Raw genomic sequence first — 25,788 nt, 5'->3', positions numbered from 1 at the left:
AGTCTGGAGGCCCCACAGTTAGTTAGCAACACACTTCAAAATCAGTGTATTTCAGAGGTTACGCAGCAACTATGAGGAGGGGCTTTCTATAAGCAGAGGTCAACATGCAATACTGATTTCATTCAAGTGGACTAACAGCCACGCTGATCAAATGGAAAGATAAACCAGCCAATCTTGAATCAAAACCTGAGACAGGTGACATTCAAACCTGTTTCCTTGGTCTAGAATGAAAACAGAAACCCATAATAAATGGGTCTCCTCCCCTCACTGTACTTTAAAGATGATTTGCTAAGTCATCTTACATGTACAATTCTGGAGATTAAGCGAAAAGGTGTATTTTTCTTTTTCCCCTAGCTTTTTTTGCTTGATTTTAAATAGAAACATTAGTTCTTTTCATGCTGCTTTTTCTGACTGCAATGATGTACAACTGCAAACCTGAGATGTTAGCCACAGTTCTAGAGAATCTTGTCCTGAAGGTTAAAGTTTTACCACAGCTATTTTGGTGGCAACAGCTAGAAAATCAGGAGGTATACAAGGACAAGAGAATTGCTTCATGCTAATAGTGCCACAATAAATCAGCTCAGTACACACAGATGTTCAGGACTGCTGTTGGACTCACATGATGTTTGAGGTTTTGGCAAGTGGAAAGGTGTCTTGACCTCTGTGACAGCGTACGAATTAGAAGTGTATGTATATATAAATAAAAAGTTGGCACCGTCAAGAGATAGCCTGCAGTCAGCTGGTGATAGGGAAAATACAGGTATGGCTAACGTGCTATCCGCAGCGTACTACTGCATGCACATAGAAGACAGCCTCTTCATATGGTGAAAAAAAAGTGAATCAGATTTTAAAGTTTTGCAAAATCTGGGAATCTCCTCTCTCCTGAAACCAGTAAAGACCAGGAAACACAGGAAATATCAGAGTATCAGGTTTAATTAGATGACTACTAGCCTGAAACCCTTCATTTTTAGCATATGCAAAGATAAGAGGCCAGGCCATGGTTTATTCTCTCCTTATCTTAGGAGTTGAGAGGCCCCAACAGATCATTAAGGGAAAGCCCCTTAACATAGGACAGGTTCAGCTATCTCTTCTCCTGCACTATCTAATCTGTTTTCAAATGCAGGGACCTCTCACTGACCTCTCGCACTGCAGCTCCAGTCCCTAATTGCTCCGGTCACTGCGAATTCTCTGATCTCTCTCTACTGGTTTAAGTCAAGTAAGTTCTGCCATCGTGACATTAGCTTTTGGGTTGTTTGTTTTTTTTTAATCATTTTCAAAGACAATCTCCAGTACACCTCATTTTCAGTCACAGTTGGTAACTATTACAATAAGACTGACCATCTCCTGGGTAAACTTTTGGTTTCCGTGGCACAATTTAGATGTACATTACAACCTCAGATAAAACTAGAGATTTTTTTAATGTCTGCACTTGAAGAAAAACAAGGGATGATAACATATAAAGCTGCATTTGCCTTATCAGCATGACATAATACAAATATCATAGTTGTTCTTCTTTTACGTACGGGGACCTTACATGCTTTTCGCTCTGACTGTACTCTAGTTTTTCCCACTTTCTTGTTCAAGCACACCATCAAAAAGCGTGACTCAGTTTTTGGTCATTCCTTGTCTGGTGTCCTTTTTAAGATTATCAAAAGCGTTTGAAAAAGCTGTCATTACTTAACTACCTTCAAGGAGTTTCCAGACGCGAGTGTGAGGAGGAGAAAAGGGGCACCTGGCAGACACTCCATAAACACACCTCCCAGCTCTGCACAGAAGTACGGTACCTTCCACCTCCCATTCAGTAGTACCTGGCTGCATATCAGATTTAACAGCCTTAACATCTATTCCCAGTGTCTACTCCTCTTCCCCACTAAGCTTTCATTCAATTTGGTCCTTGCAGAAAGCTATCTGCATGATTTCCTCCCAGGCGCTTGCTTTTTACCCTTTAAGCACTACCCCAGCTTTTCATAAAGCCTGCTCCTCTCATCTCTTCACGCACACCTTCAGTACCGCTGCCAGCGCAGCACATCCTGGATCTCTGCTCGCCACCTACAAAGACACCGAAGTGCTGTGTACCACTGACATTGGTTGACTGCTGGACTTGGGAAGCAAAGAACTGAGAACAGGCTCTCCCTGCTCACTGGGATCTTTCACACCAAAGAAAACCTCTTATGGTTCCTTATGATTTACTTCAGGTCCATTCAGGAGAGTTTTCTCTACTCTCATCTTCGACTCTCCTGACAGAGAACACTATTAAACGCCTGTTTACCTTACCGTGGAAATATTACAACCTGCTCAAATGCCTTGCACCACCTCAGCACCTGCACTTTGCCAGACATGCTTGCCAGCAAATGCAAACATCCCTGCCTCACACACCTGCCATCTCCCTTTCCTAATCAGTTCAATCCTTTACGAAGGACAGCTGGTCCACTCCCAAACCCACTGGTCACCACCATCATTTGCAAGCTGGTGTGCTTTTGAGATCTACAGCAGGAGCAGACCCTGGAAGGTAAGAACAGTGTCAGCTAACCAACATTAATCCACCACTGTTGGATTAATTCACTGTTTTAGATGCCGCTGTGTTAAGAGAAGGGGGAAATAAGCTTGTGAAGTTGTGATGATGGTAAGAGGAAATCTGCTCCTGAACTCTGAGACAAATTTTCAACCAACAGGAAAGATACAGAGGAGCATTTTGGGAGACACAGAAGACCTCATCTCAACCCCAGATTTGCAGTCACTGTGGGAAGGCAGCGGGAGTTTCTTGCCATGAGATGGTCAGTGAGGAGCAGGAACATGACAAGGTGAGTTTATGACAGACAAGCGAAACATTGCATGGATTCCCTGGATGAGAATAACAGGTTTTCACACAGTGGGACATAGCTCATGAATTTTGGCAAGCACGGTCAGCCTGGCAGCACAGGCTCGGAGCCGGAGATTAGGAAGGACGCAGACCGCATCCTGCTTCAGCTTCCAGTTCACTTTACAACCTGCTGAACACCAGGGTTGAATTCATCATTTGGGGCTCTGCTCCCTGGGTCACACGCAGTGCCTGAGGAAAGGGGCACTTCAGCAGGCCGGGCAGGCCAGGCAGCAGGGCCGCCCCCTCCATCTTGCCCGCCTGCCACACTCCTCGCCTGCTCCCTCCCCAAGGCTGGCACTCAGCTCATTGCTTTTTTGCTGGGTCTGTTCCCTGCTGGATTAACAGGCTGAATCAGCTCTCAGGAAGGTGGAATGAGTGCTAGAGCTAGTATAGGCAAAAGAGAGAGAGGGCACAGCCAGGAGAGGGGGAAGAGACATATGCTGTTTGCCCCTTCCACCTTCCTTCTCCTGTCACGAAGCCCTCGCACGGGCTCTGCGATTCACTGCACCCTTTCACAAGCCATCCAACTCCCTAAAATGACAGAAAACCACTCCCAATGATGCCAGTGCACACGTGAGGGGAAGGGGGGACGGGAACTGAGGAGGAAGCCAGGCCAGATCCCTCGGCCGGCCACACCACCTCCAAAGGACAGGGAAAGTAATTTGCAGTCAGTGTGTAAACTTTGCTCTGCACCCCCTGTTTTTAAGAGACTCAAATTACGCGCAACCATAGTGGCAAATTAAGCTCTTAGTTAAGGAAACATGCTAATTAATCTCCCTTAAGGGTTTGGTGAGGGCTTGTTTATGAAAAGGAAGGCATTTGCTGTAGGAGTGAGTCTCAAACCTCAAGAGACTTCAGTTATAATAATGATGTTTAGTACCGAGCCTCCAGAACAGGGATTCAATAACCTGAGCTGAGCTCCTAAATTGCATGCATATAGCACTGCAGAGCGAGGAATTAAAAGAGAACACAGTTCTGTCAGCTCCTACAAGACAGAACTTTTGCCAACTGCCTCGTGATTTCATAATCGCGCTGTGCAGCAGGCATGAACACCCATCTCCACCAGTCTCTGGGGAGTGCCCTCAACACCGGCTGCAGGCAACCTTCAGAGCTCCTGCTGATGCCCCTGCACCGTGCAGAGGGGAGCACCTGAGCCCAAAGAACATTCTGTGTCCATGCACAGGGGCGTCACTTTGGACAGATGCTGTTTTCCTCAGATTTGGACTAAGCAATTCTTGAATTTAGGCACTTGAAACTACCACGAAAATTTGCTGCTGACACACGGCGACAACTAGACTGATTCCACCACGCGAATTCGGAAGACGCAGAAGCCACAACACGGCCAGAACAGAACCGCAGCTCCCTCAGCCCTACTCCAACACTGTCTCCACAAGGCCACGGGGATGCCATGTGCCTGTCTGCTGCAGCGAACCGAGGCTATTTGTCGCAACACTAGGGTGAGCAGCAGCTGCCAGCACTGATGATAGAGAGCACAAACACTGCCTGTGCCTCCGACCTCCATCCCTTGCTGCACGATGCCTACAGTAACGCCGAGCATGTGAGCTGTTGCGTCCCGTGCTTCCGCGCCTCCAGTGACACTCAGCTCGGCAGCATTATCCCCTTCCCTCCTTACTAAGCAGCCAGTACCGCAAAACCCATTAGCACACAAGAATTGCTCACCACTGTCTGACATGTTCTTGCAGCGTGCTTGACAAGGAAGTTGATCGTTTTGGCACCTAAGCAGCGTGATAAGCACAGAGAGGCAGGTCCTGGTCCCTCGCTGCCCGCCACCTGCAGAGGCAGTGGACAGGCATCGAGCTGCCAAGGACCACGGTATCAGCTCTGGATGTGTGCAGAAGAACATTAATTGTAATAGTGTGGGAGTTTGTTTCCCTCATTTTGCAGACCCATATTTTTAATCTCCAGCATTGCTCCCCAAGATGCCCCAAGTCTCAAGCTGTACATTTGGAGCACACTGGGGCTTCCCCTGCCCCAACTGCTGTACACTAGGGGCCACATTCAGTTTATGACATTTATCATCACATTTGCTACATCTAATTCTTCACCACATGGCACTCCTGGAAGGGAGCAGGTGCTTCGTAGGAAACACGTGAGGAAGGAGCTGTGCTCATCCACATGCAGCACAGGAAGTCTACTCACTGCAATCCTGATTCAAAGATGCACATAGCCCGAAAACAGCGCAGAGGTTAATCACTACCTCTGATGACGGCCTCAATTATTTCTTCCCGATGTCAGGGCTTCAGAGCCTGCAGTACTCATACCTGTTTTAAACCCCTGTTTATTCTGGGGTTTATTCCTCTCTATGCTATGTACAACATGAACACTATCGGTGCATCACTTTGTTCTTGCTGATATTTTATTTTGATCTCTTCCAACTTCTGAGAAACACCATCAGCTTTGAGTCCCTATTTTTTCACTAAAAACTGATACGTAATCACATCTGTTAACCCTGTGCCCTCTGTGTTTTGTTTACAAGCTAACATGTAAACACACACAGCTGTGATTAAATCTGCACTTCTACCCCCCAATTACTTCACAGAAAGATCACTTGAGACAATTCAGCTCAGGCTTCAAAAAGAGGCTACCTCTAAGTCAGGACTGAAGAACTAGAAAAGTTACTTCTCAGTTTACTGGAGAGTGCACCTGGAAGTGCTTCGAGTATACCTCTCAGCACCAGAACAGAAATCTGTAACAACCTTCTGTTCGAGCTGAAAAATCAAGCAGGTTATTTCTGTGTCCAGAACAACCATGGTAGATGCAAAAAAAAAAAAAAGCGTTCACCAGCAACATTTATGGAAGTTGAAACTTTAAAGTTATCTCAATTGAATAACAAATTCCCTTAACCAATGCATTGTATTTTATTGCCTCATTGTCATTCCGGTACTTCCCTTCTTGACGTATCTAAGACATCGGAAGTACATACAGAACATGTTAACCCTTGAGATATGACTCTCCTCCCTCCTGCCTAGTATATATTTGCATTTTGATTGTGCAATGGACACAGTGGAAGAGCTGAAGATAAAAGCTACAACGCACTGAAGTTTCACACTAAAAACTCAATGGCTATCCAATAAAAGTAAATACAGGTGCCTTCAGTTCCCTTCGCTTTTATTTATTTTAAGAGGTGGTCAGATCACAGCACTTACCCAGGTAAAAATAATAAAACACTGTTAGCTCTTTAAAAAACAGATTTGTGCCACCAAGGACAAATCCTCCCTGTCGTTTATCCTCCCTGTCGTTCCCCTCCCATTCAAATCAAGGCAAATTTATAGTCAGAATGGACCACAACAGAGACAGAGGTAAACAAAGGCCAGACGGGATTCATACCAATTCCCACAGCATGGTGGAAAAGAAAGATTGAACTTTGGTTCTTACCTCCTCTTTAGTCTCCTTAAACGAAGACTTTAAAGACCGACTTCTGGTGTCATGGGGCTTGGTTTCTTCCTGCTGCCCAAACAGCTCCTCGATTGTCTTGGTGTCGATCTGATACTGCGGTCTCGCCGCGATCGTCCAGATGTTGGTTTTGCCACGGACCTGCTCCTCGGGGATGGTTTTCCAGAAGAAGCTCCGCATCCGCTTCTTCCTGCTGTGGCTGTCGTGCCCGTTGGTCAGTGGTGGAGGCAGGGGGGGGGTCGGTCCCGGCAGCGGCGGGGGCGGCGGTGGTGGCGGCGGCAGCCCCGGGGGTGGCGGCGGGGCAGGGGGTGCCCCGGCCAGGGGACATGGCGCAGGGGGCGGCGGCGCCGCAGCGGGCGAGGGGAGGTGCGATGCCGCCGTGGGGTCCTCGCCCATCAATCCCGTCGCGACCGAGATGGCCCCATTTTCTTTGTCATTGACCAAGGAGAGACAATTCATAACATGCATCTTACGGCCCCTCCGAAGAGGAGAGCGTCAGTGCCTCAGGTCTGCCTGGCGCATGGAGCAGCGCAGCAGCGGCGTGCGGTGCGTCGCGGGGCGCCCGGTCAAGCTCTAGTCTGCCAGCAGCAGCAGCTCACGAGGGGACTGCGTCATCTTCACAACCTGCAACGAAGGGCAGCGGGGAGACTCGGGTCAGGGATGCTGGTGTCTTGCTGAAAAGACACCAGAATTAACACGTAACGGCGATCAAGAAGGAAAATTTAGGGTATCAAGCATCCTTCCTGAGGCAACCGTGTAAAATCTGTCCATGCAATATCTCAAGTATTTGTGGGGACTCAGACTTGGAGAATACATATAAAAACAAGAATCTCTCCTAAATCACACACAGCAGATAACAAACCCGTGCTTTAATCTCAGCTCGGTGCAGTTTTGTAAGAGAAGGTACGTATCCCAGATTATTAAGCCAAACAGTCGTCGACTCTTTTGCCCAGGGAGGTGGTTGAGTCACCACCCCTGGAGGTGCCGAAGAAAGGCGCAGATGTAGGACTCAGCAGCACGGTTTAGCGGTGGACTTGCCAGCACTAGGCAGAAGGTCGGACCAGGTGATCTCAGAGGCCTCCTCCAACCCAAACGATTCTGTGACTCCTGATTTCACATTTTTTTGGGTGATTATACAACACAGTTAGAAAATCTGACTGCTAACTACTACTCCTGCAGTAGCAGATTAACGGCATCAAATAGACCCCATCTGAATCCTTTGGTGTGAACCCAAGCTGTGTTAAAATAACGAGTGATGTGTGTGAAAATCTAGCAGCCTGCCCTAACATCCTGCTTTTTGGCCTTCCTATGATGTGACCGCCCATAAGGGAAGGACATCGCACCGCCCCTTGGCTCCCTGTGTCCGCAGAGCACCCACCTGCAGTATTTGCATTTTACCATTACTTGTCAGGCTACGCTGCCTGCCAAAACGCGCTACGAGAAGACAGACTGCAGTTTGATGAAGCTGTCCCTTATAATTTACTTCAGTATCTAGGTTACCACGGCAAGTTCAATAAGCAGAGAAAGGGCAGAGGAACCCCCAGAAACAGGAACCGACACATCCTAAGCACTCAGCACACAGAGCTTTACGTAGTTCAGAAAGCTCTTCTGTCTGCCCAGATTACCTCACGAGGTAGCTTAACAGGAATCACAACAGTTTTGAGCAAGCTCTCTTATACTGCCACCTACGAACAGCAGATACTGACATTGACGGCAAACCTTCAAGAACGACTTCTGTAGAAAGCACGATTTTGACAAGCCACGCCTGTTGGCTTTACTTTCCTTGTATTTCTCAGATAAGATAAGTTAAAATATTTCAGGTATAGACTAATGAAGAATTCCGTGGCTTCATGAAAACACGCTCGTTATCTCAAAACCATTTGGGGAATTCACGAAAACCAAAACCAACCAAACAAAAAAACCTCCAACCAACCAAGAACAAACTAAAAAAAAGATACCGCACAAGAAAAAATTATGTAGAATAAAGACAGCCGCCGAGCACAAATCAGTCGCAGGAAAACTCAAGCTGAAGCAATGCACTGGCATGAGAACAGCATCAAATCAAAAGTTTGGCACAGATTTAGCCGTACGTCTGTTCTGCAGGGTTCACATAGAGCTAATAGCAACCCAGATCGATTTGACATTGTATAATGGTGATGAAAAACCTTTGCTATTTTTGCCAGAGATCCATCATTAGAGCGTTCATGAACAAACAGATCCAAGTACAGAAAGAAGCCTTAGGGCAAATTCTCTCTTGCTCCTGTAAGGACTCGGCTACTCACAGCTTCTCTGAAGTCAATGGAAATTGACACAGAACCATCCGCTTCACCTGGTCTTCCCAAAAACTTGCACAGGTAGCAATGACCTCCCCTTTCTCGCTTCAGATTTTCTGGTCTCACACCAGAAGGTGTTACTGAGGTGCTCATGAGAACAGACCATGCTTATAAAAGCTTGTGTGAGGTTTAAACCATAGGAATGACGGAAAGTATTTTAATGGCAGGGTAAAGAGGGGAAGAGCTACAAAGAAAGTAGATCAGGATAAAGGGTTTCAAATTCAAATTAGCATTAATACCCAGTTGCTATTACAGAGCGCTATGCTCATTCCTCTCCTCCCAAGTTCACGATCAGAGATGCACAGAGGCATGAAAAAGCAGGTGCAAGGCGGTGGAAAGAAATTAACCACTCAGAGCAATTAACCGCTGCATTAATTTAAAGAAACACTCAGCTTGGAAAAAAAAAATAAAAATAAAATCTTGCCTCCCTAGCATGTATTTCAGAAGGAAATATGCATTAGCCCGCCTGCCACCAACACAAAGCAGCTCTCGGCAGCTATTATTTTCCGACTCGGGTTCCCACAGATTTAAAAAAAAAAAAAAAAAAAAAAAAAAAAAAAAAAAAAAAAGGAGAAAAAGAAAAAAAAGAGACAGACAGACAGACAGACTGACCGACCTACCGTGCCCCTGGGCAAGGCGTAAGCGCCTGGTTTTGAAACTCCCCGCAAAATGTGGGCAAAGCGGGGTGAAACGCTGGGGAGAGGGCGGCGGGGAGGCACCCGGGTCCCAGCGCTCACATGGACGGACAGAGGGGACAGACGGACAGACGGACAGAGGGACGGACGGGTCGGGGAGCTGGGCGCTGCTGTGCGAGGCAGGGACACTCCTAGTGAGAGGCGCGGGGAGTGCAGCAGCAGCAGGAGGAGGAGGAGGCGGCGAGGGGGACAGCGCAGCCCGGCCGGGCGGCGGGCACAGCCCCGCGGCTCCCCTCCAGCCACCCAGCGCTGCCTCCCCTCGCCATCGCCTCGCCCGTGCAGGCAGCTGTGCCCCCAGCCCGGCAGCAGGTGAGGCTCCCGGCTCCCGGCCCCGTCGCCGTGCCCCCGCCGCGCTCACCTGGGCCCGGTCTCGCAGCAGCCCCGGGCGCGGGTCCCGGCGCGGGTCCCGTGGCGGTGCCGCCGCCGCCTCCTCCTCGCATCGCGGCGCGGCTGAGCCGGGCCGGGCCGGGCCGCCCGCGGCCGGGGGCGGGGCTGCGCGCAGGCGCGGGGCGGGCGGGGCCCGGCAGGTGGCAGCGGGGGCGGCCCCGGCGCTGAGGGGGGATCCTCGGGGACACGGGGCTGAGAGACCCCAAGGCCTCGGAGATAAAGCGGTGTGCGCGCAGCTCGAGGGCACGAAGGCCTGGAGCGATGCAGAAGGGCCCGTGCCCGGTTTCATGGCACAGTGTGGAAGCCAGCAGCACCCAGCCCCTCACAGCAGGGCAACCACAACCGTCCCCTCGCCATGCCCAGGCCCCAAACCCCATCCCTCTCGCTGACCCAGCCAGGCAGCCCGTTCAATTCACTCCCTTTCTAAAACTCTCAGAACAAGAGCAAAATTTAAGGAATGTGATATTAGGACTCAGTCACTGAAGCCTTAAATCCACTGAGCAGAACCAGTTGAGCTGCAGCAAGGGCAATCCATGCCCTACCACGCATCTCGGCTTGGCAGGGCCAGCAGCAGCTGGAGAGGACAGGCTCTGATCGCAGCCAGCACGGACATTCCTCGAGAGTGCGAGGTCACCACGCAGGGCACGGGCAAGGAAGGGCAGCGCTGCCTGGACTGTGGCTGCTTGTGTTGGAAGCAAAGGGACTCGTTGTCGCTGCTGCCAGCCATGAGCGCAAATGCTCACCCTGCAAGACTAAAAGTACAAGCCAAACGAGGCTTACACAATGTCATATTAAAAAAAAATAAAAAATGAACAGGGTAGCAAAGGACCTGGGAGCCTGTCCAGATGTGAAGATAAATTCTTAACTTGTCCTCATCCTGTGAGATTTATACCAGAGCATTTCTAAAGCATCATGTCAGCAAATTACATTTAAGTTTTCAGCTGTTTTTACCCCCCTAACAGTGTAAACACTCGGCATACAACGATTTTGCCCGCATGGCTAAAATTCAGAGGCACAAGCAACTGAAAACAGGTCTTCACAGTAGGAAGTATTAAGCAACTTTAATAACAGGTAGACCAAGCAGCCCCACCTATAATAAGCACCAAATGCACCTCCCTAGAACAGATAGCATTTAGACGGGTTGGCATACTCTGAAAATAAATCCCACTGTATTTTAAGATTTCTAGTTAAAAGGAATTCTCAAGACAGTCTCCAAGATGACTAATTTTAACACATTACTTTTTTTTTTTTTTTTTTTTTTTTTTTTAAGAGGGGGAAAATTATTTTGGAAGATCTGCACTTCTTTGGAAGCAGAAGGAGCTTCTAATGCCTAGGTTGAATATGAAAGTAATGATTAAACCAATCTAATTGTAAGAACAGAATTTATACCACTTGAGCAAATGGCATAGTTACCCCTGTCGCAGGCCCTCAACTCTACAGTGTTTGGAGAGGCAAGGGAGAAAGTTTATTGCAACACTTTAGACACATTAAAACCAAGGGCTATTTGGTTTCAAAATGAAGGACTATGATAGTTGACCTTCTCTTGAAGCAAAACCCTGCAATTATTAACCACTATCATATAAAACTACCATGATGCATACGCATATGTAAGAAAGGCAGATCAAGACTGAACAAGCAGCACTAATTTTTAGCCTTATTTAACTCTGAAGTGCTTGAATTTACAGCCTTCAATACTCTTGAAAAGGTAGCAAGGTGTATAATTATTATTTTAATTAGCACAGTTGGACACACCATTTGTTAAGTACCATTAACTAGGAACACACTGCTGATAGCCGAACTGTTCCCAAATAAGCCAATGCATTTATGCTGGCATAAACAGTAATAACAGGACAAACCCAAACTAAAGATTTGTTTCAGGCCGATTCTGTTCTGTATCTTATCTCAGCACTTAATTAAGAAATGTTATCGCACATCCATAGTAGTATCCATCTGAATCCTACCACCCAATGATGCTCTTGATCTCTTTTTTTGCTCCTCCTGGAAGATCAAGTATTTCCATTCCTCCAAGAGTTATCTCGAAAACGGGTTCTCACAAAGAAAAGAGGCAGAATATATTTGCTCAGGAAGTGTTTTTCAGTAACTAAAGAAGCCACATTCTGCTGAGTGGCTGTACAATGTACAGTGTAAGTACTTAATAGAAATACACTATTTCAATGTAGTACAACAGTCAGCAACACAGAGTAGTTGCTGCTCCTATCTTTTTTTTTTTTTGAAAGGCAACTCAGGTGTAAGTAGTAATACTTTTGGTTCCTCAGTCATAAGAAATCAAGTATTAGCAAGCCATTGACTGTGCTTTTATGTCCAAGGCCATTGCTTTGCAAGGTTCATATGCTTCCCTGGATTTCCATACTGTGATACTGATGAAGTAGCAACACACAGTATTTTTATTTCCACTGCTTCTCTACCAATTCAAGCCATTCTTCTCCCAGACAGGCACAAGCTATCCTACTTGCCATTTTTAAGCTACAGGGTAAGGTACTTCCTTACTTCACTTCAAACTCCTGCCATAACAACAGAAATGGGTCAAAGATCCACAAACAATGTGAAGTAACAAAAACAATATACAGAAATGTAAACACAGCAAGTCACCTCTGTGCATCTCAAAAAAAAAAAAATAAAATATTAGATTTGACAAAGCTGAGCTCCCAGTAGCTGGATAAATTTGGGTTAGGGGTGATCACAATATAAACATGAGAAAGCCAGTGACTAGCACAAGCTCTACATCAAGAGTGAAGCATGGAAAAGATAACCAGACCAAAAAAAGATAATTGCAGAGGAGGAATGCTGAATAATTATGATATTCTTGTAACACCACAATAAGGAACAAAAACAGATAAGCAGAGAAGACAAACTGAACATGCCTTCACTTCAGTTCAAAACAGCAAAGTTGAGAGGAATGATTAGCTTTTCTTTTAATTACTTTGATCATTTTTTTAAGCAGAGAGGGATAGAGATAAGGTTGGGAGAATGTGTTAAAAAGATTGAAATCAAGCTGCTACTTTAATGATACCAGTGCATTATTACTGTACTCTACTTGCACAGACCTCTCTTCAAATGTAGCTACAGATACACTTCATAACCAGAGAAGGCTTTGTAAGGGCTTGGTAAAGCATGAAGTATGCCAAAGAGCATTTTCCTTACGTGTTAGAGTAGAAGAGCTGCTGTAGAATTCATACGAAATAACAGAAGCCACAAGTTGCAAACAAGCCAGGAGCGTAGGAAACTTACAGTATGGTCACTGAGAGAAACAGCTCTGTAGGTCCCTGCTTGGTAAGTCAGCTATGGCAACATGTCTGAAGTGCTGTTAACTACTTGAAATCCTTCTTCTTGATGAACCTCAGGCAACACTAAGAGCACTAATGCAGTAACTTGTAACAGAACAAATCTTACACAGACAAGACTCCAGTAGATGGGGGTATGATGCCCCCTCCCTTGCCGAAATAAAAAACCACCACCACTGTGAAACAATTGTCCATCTAGATGAGTGTCAGCATTAGAAGCTCAATATACAGATATTTTCTCTTTTTTCTGTATTAGAAAAACAACCATAATTATTTCTAACTGGAAACTTCCGCACACGATCTCCAGAAGAAAAAGCTTCTAAAGTTGGCTAGATTTGAAGTTAGCTTTGAATATCAGGCATGAATTTGAATTCTTTCATGAGCATATATTTCACATTCTTTTGCCACCATCCACGTGCCACAAAAGGAAATCACTTCAATATCCCATCAATCAGCTAAACGCAGAATCCTCCTCTCTGAGGCTATCAATTAGAACAATTGCTTTGGTGAGCAAAATGGAAATCATTCTTCCTTCTCTCTGGTCTTAAGTTCTACACTGAGACTTCAGCAAGTAATCTGTTTTGTCCAACCTTTCCTTCCAGTTGAAGACACTCCATCAGTTTTAAGCCACCACAAAAGTCTGAGGCTTGCACAATGCCATAGGTCTCCTCCCTGCACAAAACAGTTTCAGACCTGAGTTCACTCTTACCATTTCTGACAGATCACTTCCTTCTGCGCATGGACTATATTCAGCAGGAAGAGCATGAATCTTGCACTGAAACCAAAATTACATATTTCCTGTATAGTATTCTGAGAGTAGGAATTGCAATTGCAATCAATAGGTTTGCATTCTCTACCCCTGCTATGATGCTGCCTGTACATCCTACCTCAACCACACAGTCTACAGCTAACTTGCTACCTGCACCATCATATCATACACACATCAAGATTTGCAGACAGTGGAAGACAACAGCTTCATAGAAGTTCTTAAATATGAAGTTAGCTATAGAAGTTTAAAATTAAGAAAATACACATACTAAAGGATTTGTTTCATGTTAAGCCTACATTCAACTTGAACTTGCACATCATTAAATCACCCTGAAAAAGTAACAGCAGTGTTATAACCTACGGATTTCCCAGAAATTCATAGGTAGGGGAACAACTCAAATACAAAATGAAACTTCCACTGCAGAAGCTGGGTTGTACTCTTAACCATCACAAGTCAAGGAAGTTAGACTGCAAACACCTTTAATATGAATACAAAATTCACAGAGGATATACATTCTGGGGAATGTAAATGAACGATAACAAGAGATTCTGACAGAACAAAAACATAAGGAAGGCTCTGTCAGGCCAAGAATTTAATGAGGAATGATTAAAAAGTTTGATTTACAGTTACAATACAGTTGTGTTAAGCACTGAAAACTTTAAGAATGTCAGCTGAAAGGCATTTGAACATACAGTACATAAATCATACAATCCACACAGTTGTAAATAACATATTTGAAGTATTTCATTTTACTTAATAGAACACAAAGCAATGTAACATGTGCAAATGAGGACTTCAATACACTCAATTTAAAATGTATATGATAAAATTGACAGAATTTTACATTTAAAGAAGGACTATGCTATTGATGGAGAAATTAAAAAAAAGAAATATCTTCCTCATTACTCCCCTTACTGACGTATGCTTTTCAATTAAATAGAAAAATCATACTGGCCCAATTTCCTTTCTCAAAATCGCTTCTGTCCATGAAGATTAACTAAAGCTTCAATTCACTCTAAGTGTACAAAGAAACAGCATTTACACAGTCTACTTTCCCACGATGGGAACTGACAAACCATTATGTGAAAGGGTTCTTGGATTATGTACACTGGTTGAAAACATCTTGTAAAAAGGCACATACCTGTGATTTAAGGCTAGTACGGTTGTTTTTTTTTTTTTTTTTTTCCATAGAGAAAGTAAAATTTTAAATGAAATTAGTACATTGTATGGTCAGCCTCACTCAGCAAACCATTTGGTGCAAAGCAAAAACGTGTGCTTAGAAGCCTCAGACTGACAGTGATTCTTGCTTTAGTGTTTTTTTCCTTTAATTCTATGATGGAAATGTACATCTTTTTAAAAGGCATTTGCTCTAATTCCACTAGTCAATGAGTGTTCTGATACTGCTGTCTTATACGCAGGTACTGCATACAGACCTTATATTATTAATCTGCAAAATATTCTTTTAACTCTCTCCTTTTTAAAAGTCATACGAAAATCATTAAAGATGTTTTCTATATTCATCTATAAAATACCAGATGTTGGTACAAATCATGTAAACCTCCATTTGGAAATATTTTGACCAGCCACCAAAATGACCGGAGATCACAAACATAATTTGTCAGTGCAAATCTATATAGTTTTCTTTCCCCTCCCTCCCTCCCCCATCCCAGCTACAGAAATAACCACCAACCTTCACATACAAAAGGAGTGCTCTATATTTGAAATGATAGAAATTATGTTTGGTTACCTTAAAGTTACCCACTTTCCCACCAAATTCAGTTTTACAGTATTATAAAAGGGAAACAAAATTAAAGCTGTCTGTGCAAGAATCACTACAACAGTCCTTCAACCCCAACCCTTAATTCTTATTAGATTTATTGATTTTAGGTTAGCATCAGCTCCTCTTCTCTGATTACTGTTCTTCAAGCCAGGATGGAGCATCTGCTCCAGGAGTTTTCAACTTGATGTGGAACTGTTTAAGTGTCTGTTCAAGCTGCTTTTGATTCCCAGCAAAGTACGCTGCAATGGCATTGTGGAACAGAACGAGCTGATTGTGCAACACCTTAACCTGCAGGCAAGGACAGAGATTGGTTCAGATGAACAGGCAGATGCAAATAACGTCACACATCCATTATAACAAAAACAGGCATATCTGAGATGCTCAGACGTCACACGAGGTTATTTAATGAAAGTTTACAAATACAAAATGCAAATATTAAATTCCCTATTATTAAAGTGATTTAGTATTTTCATAAAGTAAGCTTAACTAGCAACACCAACTCAATATGCTCGGACCGCAAGCAATTCACTGAACAGCATAATGTTAGCAAATTACAAATACTTGATTACTTGCAATTAGATGCCATACCTCTGTGCAGTATACCTACCTGCAAGCCAAATGCATTTCCCTAAGACACTACATGACAAATGCTTTAAGTATACAGTTCATTTATTTGTCCCCTCCTGCAAAGAGGTGCTGTTCTCTAGCTCTTGCATACTCAAGTCAAGAAAAACTGATGCTCTTTTCCCAGCAATATTTCTTGCCCGCCTCCTGTAATGCAGGATTATTTACAGCGCTTAGTCAATATCTTGATTATAAAACGTGCAGAGTAGTTGTGAAACACAACTCATCGCAGCAATCAAAACTTGGGGAGAAGGGCACGAAAGCAGCCGGAGGGCATCACTGTTCCCTTCTGGTCTAGTCCCCGATGACAGACTATAGTGCTGATGAAGTCTAAGCAAAGTCAAGTAAACATTTACATTTTCAGTGTAGCACACCAGGAAACCTGAAGTCATGAATGCGTAGTAGTGTGATGAAAAGGCATCCGTCCAGTGTTACCCATAACCAGAAACTTGTCCTTTTTGTTCCTGTGTGTACTCTCAGCCCAGCACAACCCTACTCTTGTGCCACAAAGCCTGACTACCGAAGAGGTGGCCCTGTGCCTGTTTCCAGCCTACAGGACCTCAAGCCCACTTAGCCAACATGGAAGAGAACAGAGACACAGAGTGGCTGACTGAGCCCAAAGGGATGACGTGACAGGCAGCAGGTTTAGATTTCTCTATAGGTACTTTGCTTGGGTAGCTTTTATCACAAAACTTCTGTGAACTTCTCTGAAATCATCTGATAGTTGTATGTATTCAGTCAGGCCTAGGCTTCAGTATATACACACATGTATGCACACACAACCAAGAATTGACAACAAAGTCAAATAATTCAAATTGAAAAACGCTTTGCTTGTTTGTTTTTGAACTACCAAAGCTAACTCATTTTATGAAGTTCTATCCCAGAGCCAGATCATTGTGATATAAGTTTGGGGATAGTTACCAAACTGGTAGCTGAGGTGCCGGATGTTACTACTTCTGCTCTCCTCCTTCCGGAGACAGTTCCTAAGCCAATCCCCAAAATGACTGGGGGAACTCATTGTCCTCAGCTCTATTAAACATTCAATAAAAGCATATACTCAACTCCTCCTGTAAGCTCAACGATGAAGCAGCAGCCAGGTGAGACAAGAGAGTAATCTAATATCTCAAATCACCTGATGTCCACTGCAACAAAACCTCCCAAAACAGCTGAAATCTTGACTACAAGCATTCATTTAAAACCAAGTTCAAAGTGAAACAGCTTTCCCCTGAAGAAAGCTCAGCCTTGCCCACTCCCGTATCCAACCATTGATCCCCACTGCCATAGTGTTTCACCTTAGGCCTGTGTTGGCAAAACACGCAGTTATGCAGTCAGTTGGATCAGGGAACAGATCTAGATTAAAACTAACCAGACAACAACATATTTGCCTTAGCCTGGATCCGTTCCCCAATCTGATTCTCTGCACAGCTGCAAAAACACTTCTGTAAGCACAACAGAGAAGGCAATGTGGGGGAAGGGGGATACAAGAGGACGGGACCACCTCCTTCTACACCAAAGCCTTGATGTGATGTGACTGTCAGATTACAGAGCTAAAGGCCAAATCTTAAGCACTGAACTGCAGCACCCACTCCAGCAAATAACCATTTGAAGATTTGCCTATCAATAAAATAACATAATTCTAAGTTGCTAAAATACGGGTTCCAAAGTGCAACTAGCATGCCTGTCAAAAAACCATCGTGTTTTTTCAAGTTGAACATCATTTTAAATTATTGCCCCTTGTTAATTAACTATATGCATATCTGTTCCTCATTACGAGATGAGTAAGCATTCCATAATAGACTTGGCAAACTTTAGTCTCAAAACAAAACTGAACTTTCTACATAAACAAAAAATGGACATGGCCTAGAGAGAAGATGCGAGTTTCCTATTTCACACACAAGATACTGTAGGTTGGAACTCAGTCCCCACGTTTCCTGTTTTTTTCCCCACATTTCCTCATGCTTCCTTTGTGTGTATATGATTTTTTATTTTTTTTTGTATTGCCCAGACTAAAAAAAATACGTATTTATTAGGAGGTAACCATGAACTGATATATCTAACTGAAAATTAAATCCTAAAATACTTAATTGCTTTGCTATAGCCAAGTTTCATTACACAATTCTGCATTCAAGACACAAGCAAACAATAACTAAGCTTGAGACTACACTGTACTATATCCTGTATCAGAATATAGAAGACCCCAAGCCCCAAGGGTTCACAATCAACAGCAGGAAAGCTGTCTGGCTACTGCGCCATTCTTACCTAAAGACTTCCCTAATTAATCTCTGAACTATCACCTCTGGATCGATGCACCTCTGGACTCAGAATCATGACGATGTGTATTAGTAACACCGATGATCAGAGATTTGCATGTTCTAGCATGTTGTAACACACGTCTGGCAAGGCCATTCCTTGTTCAATAAAGCTACTCAAATACTAACCTTCATTTGCCTTGCACACAATAAGCCTAAAAAAAAAAAAAAAAAAAAGGCTTTCCAGAAGAGCCTACAAATGCAGCCCTTTGTGAGAACCCAAGTAAAACACTACATGTATTTTGTCTGACTGATCTTCCTTTATTTTGACCTCCCATTCTATTAAATGGGCACCAAGACAATTTGGTCCCATGAATGGGCACACTAAAATAAACAGCAAGTTCCTGCTCCTCCTAAGGATATAGTAGCAGTATAGCCACTATTATGCCCTCCCTAGAACTACCGTAACACCTTAGCAATGTCAAAAACGCTTTTCCCTTTGCCAGTTCAACATCATATATGGTCTTCAGTTTAAACCATCTCCTGAAGAGTGCACCACTCCATCAGCTGAAGCAGCAATATTACAGACACACACAAACATTTACTGATTGAGTAAGCAATTGTTCTCAGGTACCTTTGGAAGAAGTAGAGCATCTGGGATTGTAGAAATTAGATTTTAATTTCAATTAAATTTAACACTTATTGATCATACAGTTAATAATCCTTTAAAGTATAAAATACAATTGACTTAAGAGCAGTTGCATATACTTTATATGAACCTAAAAATTAAAATTAATGCTTGTAATGGTTATATAGTCGTCTGGCTGATCAGTTGTGCATTCCGATTTTTTAATACTAGCTGCAGGACAAGTATGAGGTCTCACATGAGCTCTCCTATGCTGATGTTGACAAAAGATGGTTGACACCAGAGAAAGGAATAAAGATGTCAGGTCGGTAAGAGGAATCTCTCAGATAACCACTGCCTCTGACTACGTATCAGGAAATGCTCTGGGCAACAGAAGAACAAAAACCCAAATAGACAGCTGCAACCTGGAGAAAAAAGCTCTTCACAAATTTAGGATTAAGATAATGTCAAGTATATTTTGGAGAATTGTACATAAAAATAATCAAAAACACCAACAGGGAATTTATGTGAGCAGGCCTCTCAGTACAGAATTATATTTAAGCCCATTATTTGACTGTACAGGAAATCCTTTCTGTGGTTTAATTGGGAACAAAGTTCCAGTCTCCCTTTAGAAAATATTTTGACATCTCTACTGTCAGAACTTGGAAGTATCAACCAGTGATAAAATGTTTTAAGCATGTTAAAGTCCCCTCTTCGTAAAAAAACGGAAGGAAAAAACTATCTTCCAGAAACTAAATTTGTAGGCTGTGACTGCTAACAGGATGTTTGACCTAATCCAGGACTGTCTGTCAGCAGGAAAACAACTTCACTAGTGTTCCATATATATATATATATTTTTTTTTTTTTTTTTTGAAATAAAGGCTTTTTTGTGAAGCAAGATGGAAGTAAGATGTTTTCACTCTGAAGCTTTCGTACCTGTATAAAGTGATCATTGCACTATACAGTTAATGCAAACCAAGAAGTATGGTAAGTGTTATTTTGACTAAATTGAATTCAAGCATCAAAATTCCCATACAGATATGAGCTAGAAGAAACAAACAGTTTCACCACAAGCCTGTAATATATTATATTAATATTAAACAACATACTAAAAGAGGAAAATGATGTAAACAAAAATACCCAACACCTTCAGGATACCCATTTTCAACCTAGTTTAGTTTTAAAACTTAAATTAGTAAATCCTCATAAGAACATAATTATCAGCATTTGGATTAGACTTCACCTTGTTTAGGACAGTGAGTTTTGATAAGAATTTTTCCATTTGCAAGTTAATCGGCTACAAGTTCAGCATAACAATGAATGAAACTCAGGACAATACTGGCTTTAAAATCACCTGATGACCTGGTTCACTAACTCTTAACACACTATCTGGGCTATGTGGTTCCAAACCCCTAGTCCTAATGCAAACGCTGGTATAAAGCAACAGTGCGCAGAAGCTATGTTTCCATTATATATTCTTTTGGAATTGAAAAGGGTTGTTTTCTCTTCTTTTTGCTTGCTCTACTTTTAAATTAGGATATATTTTAAGATCAAATAACTAAAAGTATTTCTAACAAAGGAGGAACATACAGGACAAAATATCTAAGCACAAAACCAGAAGCTGTTACTTACCTTATTTTCTTCCAAAAATTTCAATTTGATAGATACATCATTACGCATCTTGTCGTACTTCTCTTTATGCACTTGAAACAACTGCTGTGATTGCTCAATCTTTGGTAGAGTGTTTGCATCACGAGGGCCAAGATTCAGCTCTTCTAGGTCTGTTCGATAGGCATCGTATTCAATCCTGAGAAAGAGGAGGAAAAAAATGTAAAGGCAATGTGTCTTAAAACAGACTTCACATAAGTGCCAATTACAACAGAAAGTAAAGCAAACAGTCTAGTAGGGGGAAAAAAAGAAAAAACAGGCAAGTTATCTTGATTAATAGGAGGGAGAAAAAAACACCTCTATGTACATAGTATAAAAGCTGCTTCCGCAGCGTTCTGTTGCTGTCTCAAACATGCTTCCAACCCTCTGCTTTGTGCAGGCTTCAGTGGTCAGGTCCTTCCCTGGGACATCTGAGCTTATTAAGACAGTTTATCTAGCCACAGAGTGCATTCCCATGCGTCATTTTCCTATTGCTGAATTATCATAGTGAACAGTTTGCATCAAGAGCATGAGAAGCACTACAGGCAGGGCATCCCCTTAAGCAGAAGTGAGTAATGGCTTACTTTACCAAAATTACCAAAATGTCCCAAGGCTTTTACAACATGTTCTAATTTAGTTGCTATCCCAAAACTGGATGGGAACAATCTGCCCTGTGGCTACAGAGGCTGATGGTATTTATACCCTGCCAAGGGCTCATCCTATGTACCTAGGGAAGTCAGATACCCTGGATCACCACCACTGAGCAAGCTAAGAGAGAAAGTTAAGTCTAACAAGAGAATAAGTACTTCAGCTAATCCTGCAGTGAAGGCATATATTCCACTTCTAAATAAAACCAGATGAAAAAGGTTTTCTAATCTACTTTTTTTCCTAGGAAAGTCAGCAGTAATTAGCAAGTAAAGAGAAGCCAACACTGCAAAAAAATATGAAATTCTGTTATAGATGCTGCTAGCAAAAATTGAACTGAAGTTATGGTATTGGCTCTTGCCTGATAATACTTAAATTAACTCATCTAGTCTTCACATATCACTATTTAAAAAGAAAGCCTCCTGATACTCTTCCATGTTAGAATGTACTTTTTATTACACAAATCAAGATGCAGTCATACCTTCTCTCATTTTAATGAGAAAAAAAAAATCAAAATACTTCTGTATTCAAGAACAATAAACTTCTATTCAACATTGTCATCAAAAACATCAAGCAAATTTTTGTTAACAAAATTACATGAAGTTCAGCTTTCTGTTCATCAACATGTAGCATTTGTGTGTGGAAAAGCACCTACAGATTATTATTAAAGATATCATGAAATTCATCTTCTGCTTTCCAGCGTTACATAAAAGCCTACTGAACACTGGATCCTTGCCAGATAAACTATTTTTATATTTTAAAACATTACTGCAAATGGATGAGACAAACAGTGACAGCCTTTAAATTTTTTCCCCTCCTCCTATGCAATATGGGCTCCTTTGTTCAGTACCATCTAGCACTTGGCCAGGTACAGCAACCAACAATACCCAGAGATCAGCCTACGGTCACAAGCACCCCTGCCCAAGCCTCACTCACTACTCATTTGGTTTTGGTCTTAAAGTAGTGGAACCTAGTGTATCATGTGATGGATACCGATTTCAATGGAACAAACCAACCTATTTCTGTCTTACTTTGTCAAGTATAGACATTTATAAAACTGGAAGCATCAAAACTAAAAGCTAGTTAAAAACCAACTTGTCAGCTAGTGGCATAAGCACTCCAAAGGATAATATGATGTATTCCGAGGAAAAGTGATTACAGTATTCACTGGTCTCATCCTGACTTTCACTGCCACTATGATTCAGGCTTTATTTAATGAATTTATGACTTAGTTCCAAAAGGAAAATAATAAAGAGCTGATAGAAGAGGGAGAAACAGATGAATGCTAAAGTACAACCATGGAAAGGGAAGAGAAAGATCAAAAATAAAAGTGAGCCATTTTCGATTGCAAAGTGACAGACTGGCTACGTAAGTGAAGAACCTTCATAATTTATTTGCTTTATTAAAATGGAAAAAAGGAAAGTATTTCTTTGAGGAAAAGAAAGGGAAACTCCGAAGTACTTCAGGAGGAAAGAACCAGACATTCAGAAGGATTGGCAAGAACAATCTTAGCAGATGTATAAAGCTTCAAGAGGATGCCTGAGAAGTGTATGAACTGGCTTTATTTTTTTAAGGTAAAGGATTAAAAAAATAAAACACAACGTAACTGTTAGGTTAGTTATGCTTTTCATGCCTTTTGAAAGTTTACCTGAATATCAAAACAACAACTTAGTACTTTGCTTATAAGTACACTTAAAGCATTAGAAGAGAACCATTAAAAAAAAAAAAAAGGAGAAAGCTATAGAACTCAAGCCATTTGCAGTTTTTGACCTAAAAATAAAAAAGAAGTGCATTAACTGCATCTTTCAGCAAATTAGAAGAAAAATGCTATCCTCTTTAATGAAACTGAAAGAGGAAAAGAATGAAGCATGAAGAGCCACAACTCTAGCCACTACCAGAAGAAAATTTGTCCTCAGTGCTGTGCTGTATCTGGAGTAAAGTAATCTCCAGGTCAGGAAATCCATTATCTTCTGCTAGATATTATTCACCCATTATGAAGCATTTTTGTTTTTTCCCTTTCTAGACCAAACCTGCAACTTCTATATAAAAATTGAAGTGTGAACTACAAGTATTGTGCATCAACAGAAACACAGGATGAACTGCCTTTCAGGCAAAGATTATTTCATTAACTACAACATCGCTAGATCAACGGGTTAATCTTGCACTGTTCCTCTGCTTAGAAAGCCACCTTAAGCTTGCTAGCAGGAAAAAAAAGCTACTCTTTTTCAGAAACAAAGATAAAATAAAATGAAGTCTACAACAGAACATTTACAAAACATTTGAAGATATGTACAATGAGACGGATAACTGTAAATTCTCATTATATGAGAGTTGTGTTATACTGACAAGGTTTTAGATAGCAGGTTAGTAACTCAAATGCAAGGGCTAAACTGATATAAGGTTTGTTTCCTCAAGATTAATTGGTAATTAAAATAGCTAGACATAGAATAACCATACCTGGCACTTTCATATTGTTTCACAGTCAATAACGTATCCTCAATTGTTTTATTCACCAATGTGTTCACATTGGCAATAAAGAAGTTAATAGCCCCAAGAAGAGTCTCTCCATTTTTAGCTAGAAGTTTCTGCGTATCTGCATTGTAGCCAAACTCCTCCTGTAAACAGAGCAGAGAAAAGAACTGTAGATCATCTCAAATCATAACATTCATCAGCAGCTATAAAAAAAACATACAAAAACACAGACATGGAAGTTCTGTCACTTCTGTTTGGACACAGTTATGATTAAACACGTATGATTTCAATACAATAGTCAGTTCACAGCTTTTATGAAATTCCTCTAACATTAGTAAAGCACTGTTTACAATTTTGAAACCATGTGATGTTAAACTCTATTTCATAATGTTTTTTTTTTTTTTCTGAACTTGAAAAATATGAATGCTACTTAGAAGCGCTAACAATCATTACGTTGTCATTCAGCACTGGTTTAATCCAGCATCTCTCATGTGGTTGTCTAGGTAATGCCTTAACGCCAACAGAGACACCGCTACATTAAATACAGTAATATAACTAAATTCACAAGGGCACGCAGCATTAATTAGCTGCTAACTTTTGTTCTTACACATTCTGGAAAGGAGGACTGAAAAAAAATATTAAAGATCTATAATATTTTATTAGGCTGTAAATAACCAAAAAAGGCAGAGCATCACAACGGATAGCAAATAAAAGCAATAACGTAGATCAGATATAAGTTTTAAATGAATAAGGGAGAAATTATCTCCAAGGCATTCCAGTCACATTTGGATATATGACTTACTGCCTTTATTTTTCCTCCCTTTTCTGACAGCAGCATAAGCACTGACCAAGGCTGCAAAGATTTTCCTAATGCACGGATGCCAAACAAGTCCAATTATTACATTTATGTCATCCATATGGCATCTTCATACTCTGCAGATGGGAGTTCTCATAAAAGAGTATAATTTCTGGTTGCAATGGCTATAAAACACACTAGGAACATATTTGGAACTTGGTCTGCCAATAACTGACTCAGAAGCACTGTATTCTCCCAGTTTCCTTTCATCTAAAACAAACAACCGAAGCCAAATGATATTTCATGTTAACTTAATGACTTCATGTGGGTAAGGCTAATGGGCAGTGGTAAGGGAAGGAGTTTCTAGGAAAGGAGGTGCAGTGGAAATGAACAATTTAAGGGAGAAAATAGGAAGACAACCTAGGGCACCTTTTCATGAGCTAAGATCTAAAAAATCCTGCTAAAAGGTAACTTCGTCTCCTTCATTTTGCACAGCTGTTCGTATGGCAGAAGTATTCCCTCAGATCACCACAGATCCTGCTGAAATCAAGTAAAAGCATTTTCCAGCTGGTTCTCCTCTGACATTGCTAACTACACAGCAACACAAGCACTAGCACAGGGAAGAAGCAGGAGCATCCAGGCAAAGGCAACAGCAGAAGTCAGACTGCTCCTCTAGCAGGACTTAGTCTGAACTTTCCCTCCTACAGACAAGACCACAATTAGTTCTCCAGCTGGTCCTCTGACCCCGATCAGTGCAGACCCAAATGAGCAATATTACCCAATTCAAAGCAGGGGGGTAAGACAGATGGGACCATCGTGGTCTGCAGTACTGAGAGACAGACATGCAAACCACCAAAGTTGTCTTGCTACTGGTTCATAATTTCACAGGAAAAAAAGTGAGTTTTGTCTGCAGCCTTTGCAGATAACACTTATGAAAGACAGGAAATCCTTTCTGTATCAAGAGTTCGTGCTCCATGCACAGGTCAATTAAAATTGGAAGGCATCAGTCTGTATAATTAGAGGCACATGAGCCTGGAACCAGGAGTTATCTTTGTATCCAAAAGAGAAACTGTAAAACATTCATTCTAAGTAATGCCTCTGTAGATACCACATTAAAATCTCATTTTGTTAACATGCATAAACCAAACAATATTACCTTTAAGAAGTGATTTTTCCCCCTTACATGCTGC

The 25,788-nt window shown here is 42.1% G+C and overlaps 2 protein-coding genes across 11 annotated transcripts in view; both read right to left on the bottom strand.

Moving 5' to 3' along the window:
• The window catches only part of FHDC1 (FH2 domain containing 1), a 35,336-nt gene extending 25,579 nt beyond the window's left edge, over window positions 1–9,757 (bottom strand). Inside the window, exons 1-2 of the mRNA XM_084518269.1 lie at window positions 9,661–9,757; window positions 6,257–6,898 (exon numbers count right to left, since the gene is read on the bottom strand). Coding sequence (XP_084374395.1) covers window positions 6,257–6,742 — 486 coding nt within the window. The 5' untranslated portion in view covers window positions 6,743–6,898; window positions 9,661–9,757. The remainder of the gene's footprint in view (window positions 1–6,256; window positions 6,899–9,660) is intronic.
• Window positions 9,758–14,222: 4,465 nt separating this feature from the next.
• Window positions 14,223–25,788, bottom strand: part of ARFIP1 (ARF interacting protein 1) — a 42,239-nt gene continuing 30,673 nt past the window's right edge. For all 10 annotated transcript variants that reach the window (XM_084517685.1, XM_084517680.1, XM_084517684.1 and 7 more), the window contains 3 exons: window positions 23,788–23,945; window positions 20,671–20,845; window positions 14,223–15,828 (listed from right to left, as the gene is read on the bottom strand). In XM_084517685.1, coding sequence (XP_084373811.1) covers window positions 15,673–15,828; window positions 20,671–20,845; window positions 23,788–23,945 — 489 coding nt within the window. In that variant the 3' untranslated portion in view covers window positions 14,223–15,672. The remainder of the gene's footprint in view (window positions 15,829–20,670; window positions 20,846–23,787; window positions 23,946–25,788) is intronic.

This window comes from Aythya ferina (assembly GCF_964211825.1).
Source record: "Aythya ferina genome assembly, chromosome: 4".
NCBI lineage: Eukaryota > Metazoa > Chordata > Aves > Anseriformes > Anatidae > Aythya > Aythya ferina.
This window is presented reverse-complemented; position numbering and strand designations above follow the sequence as displayed.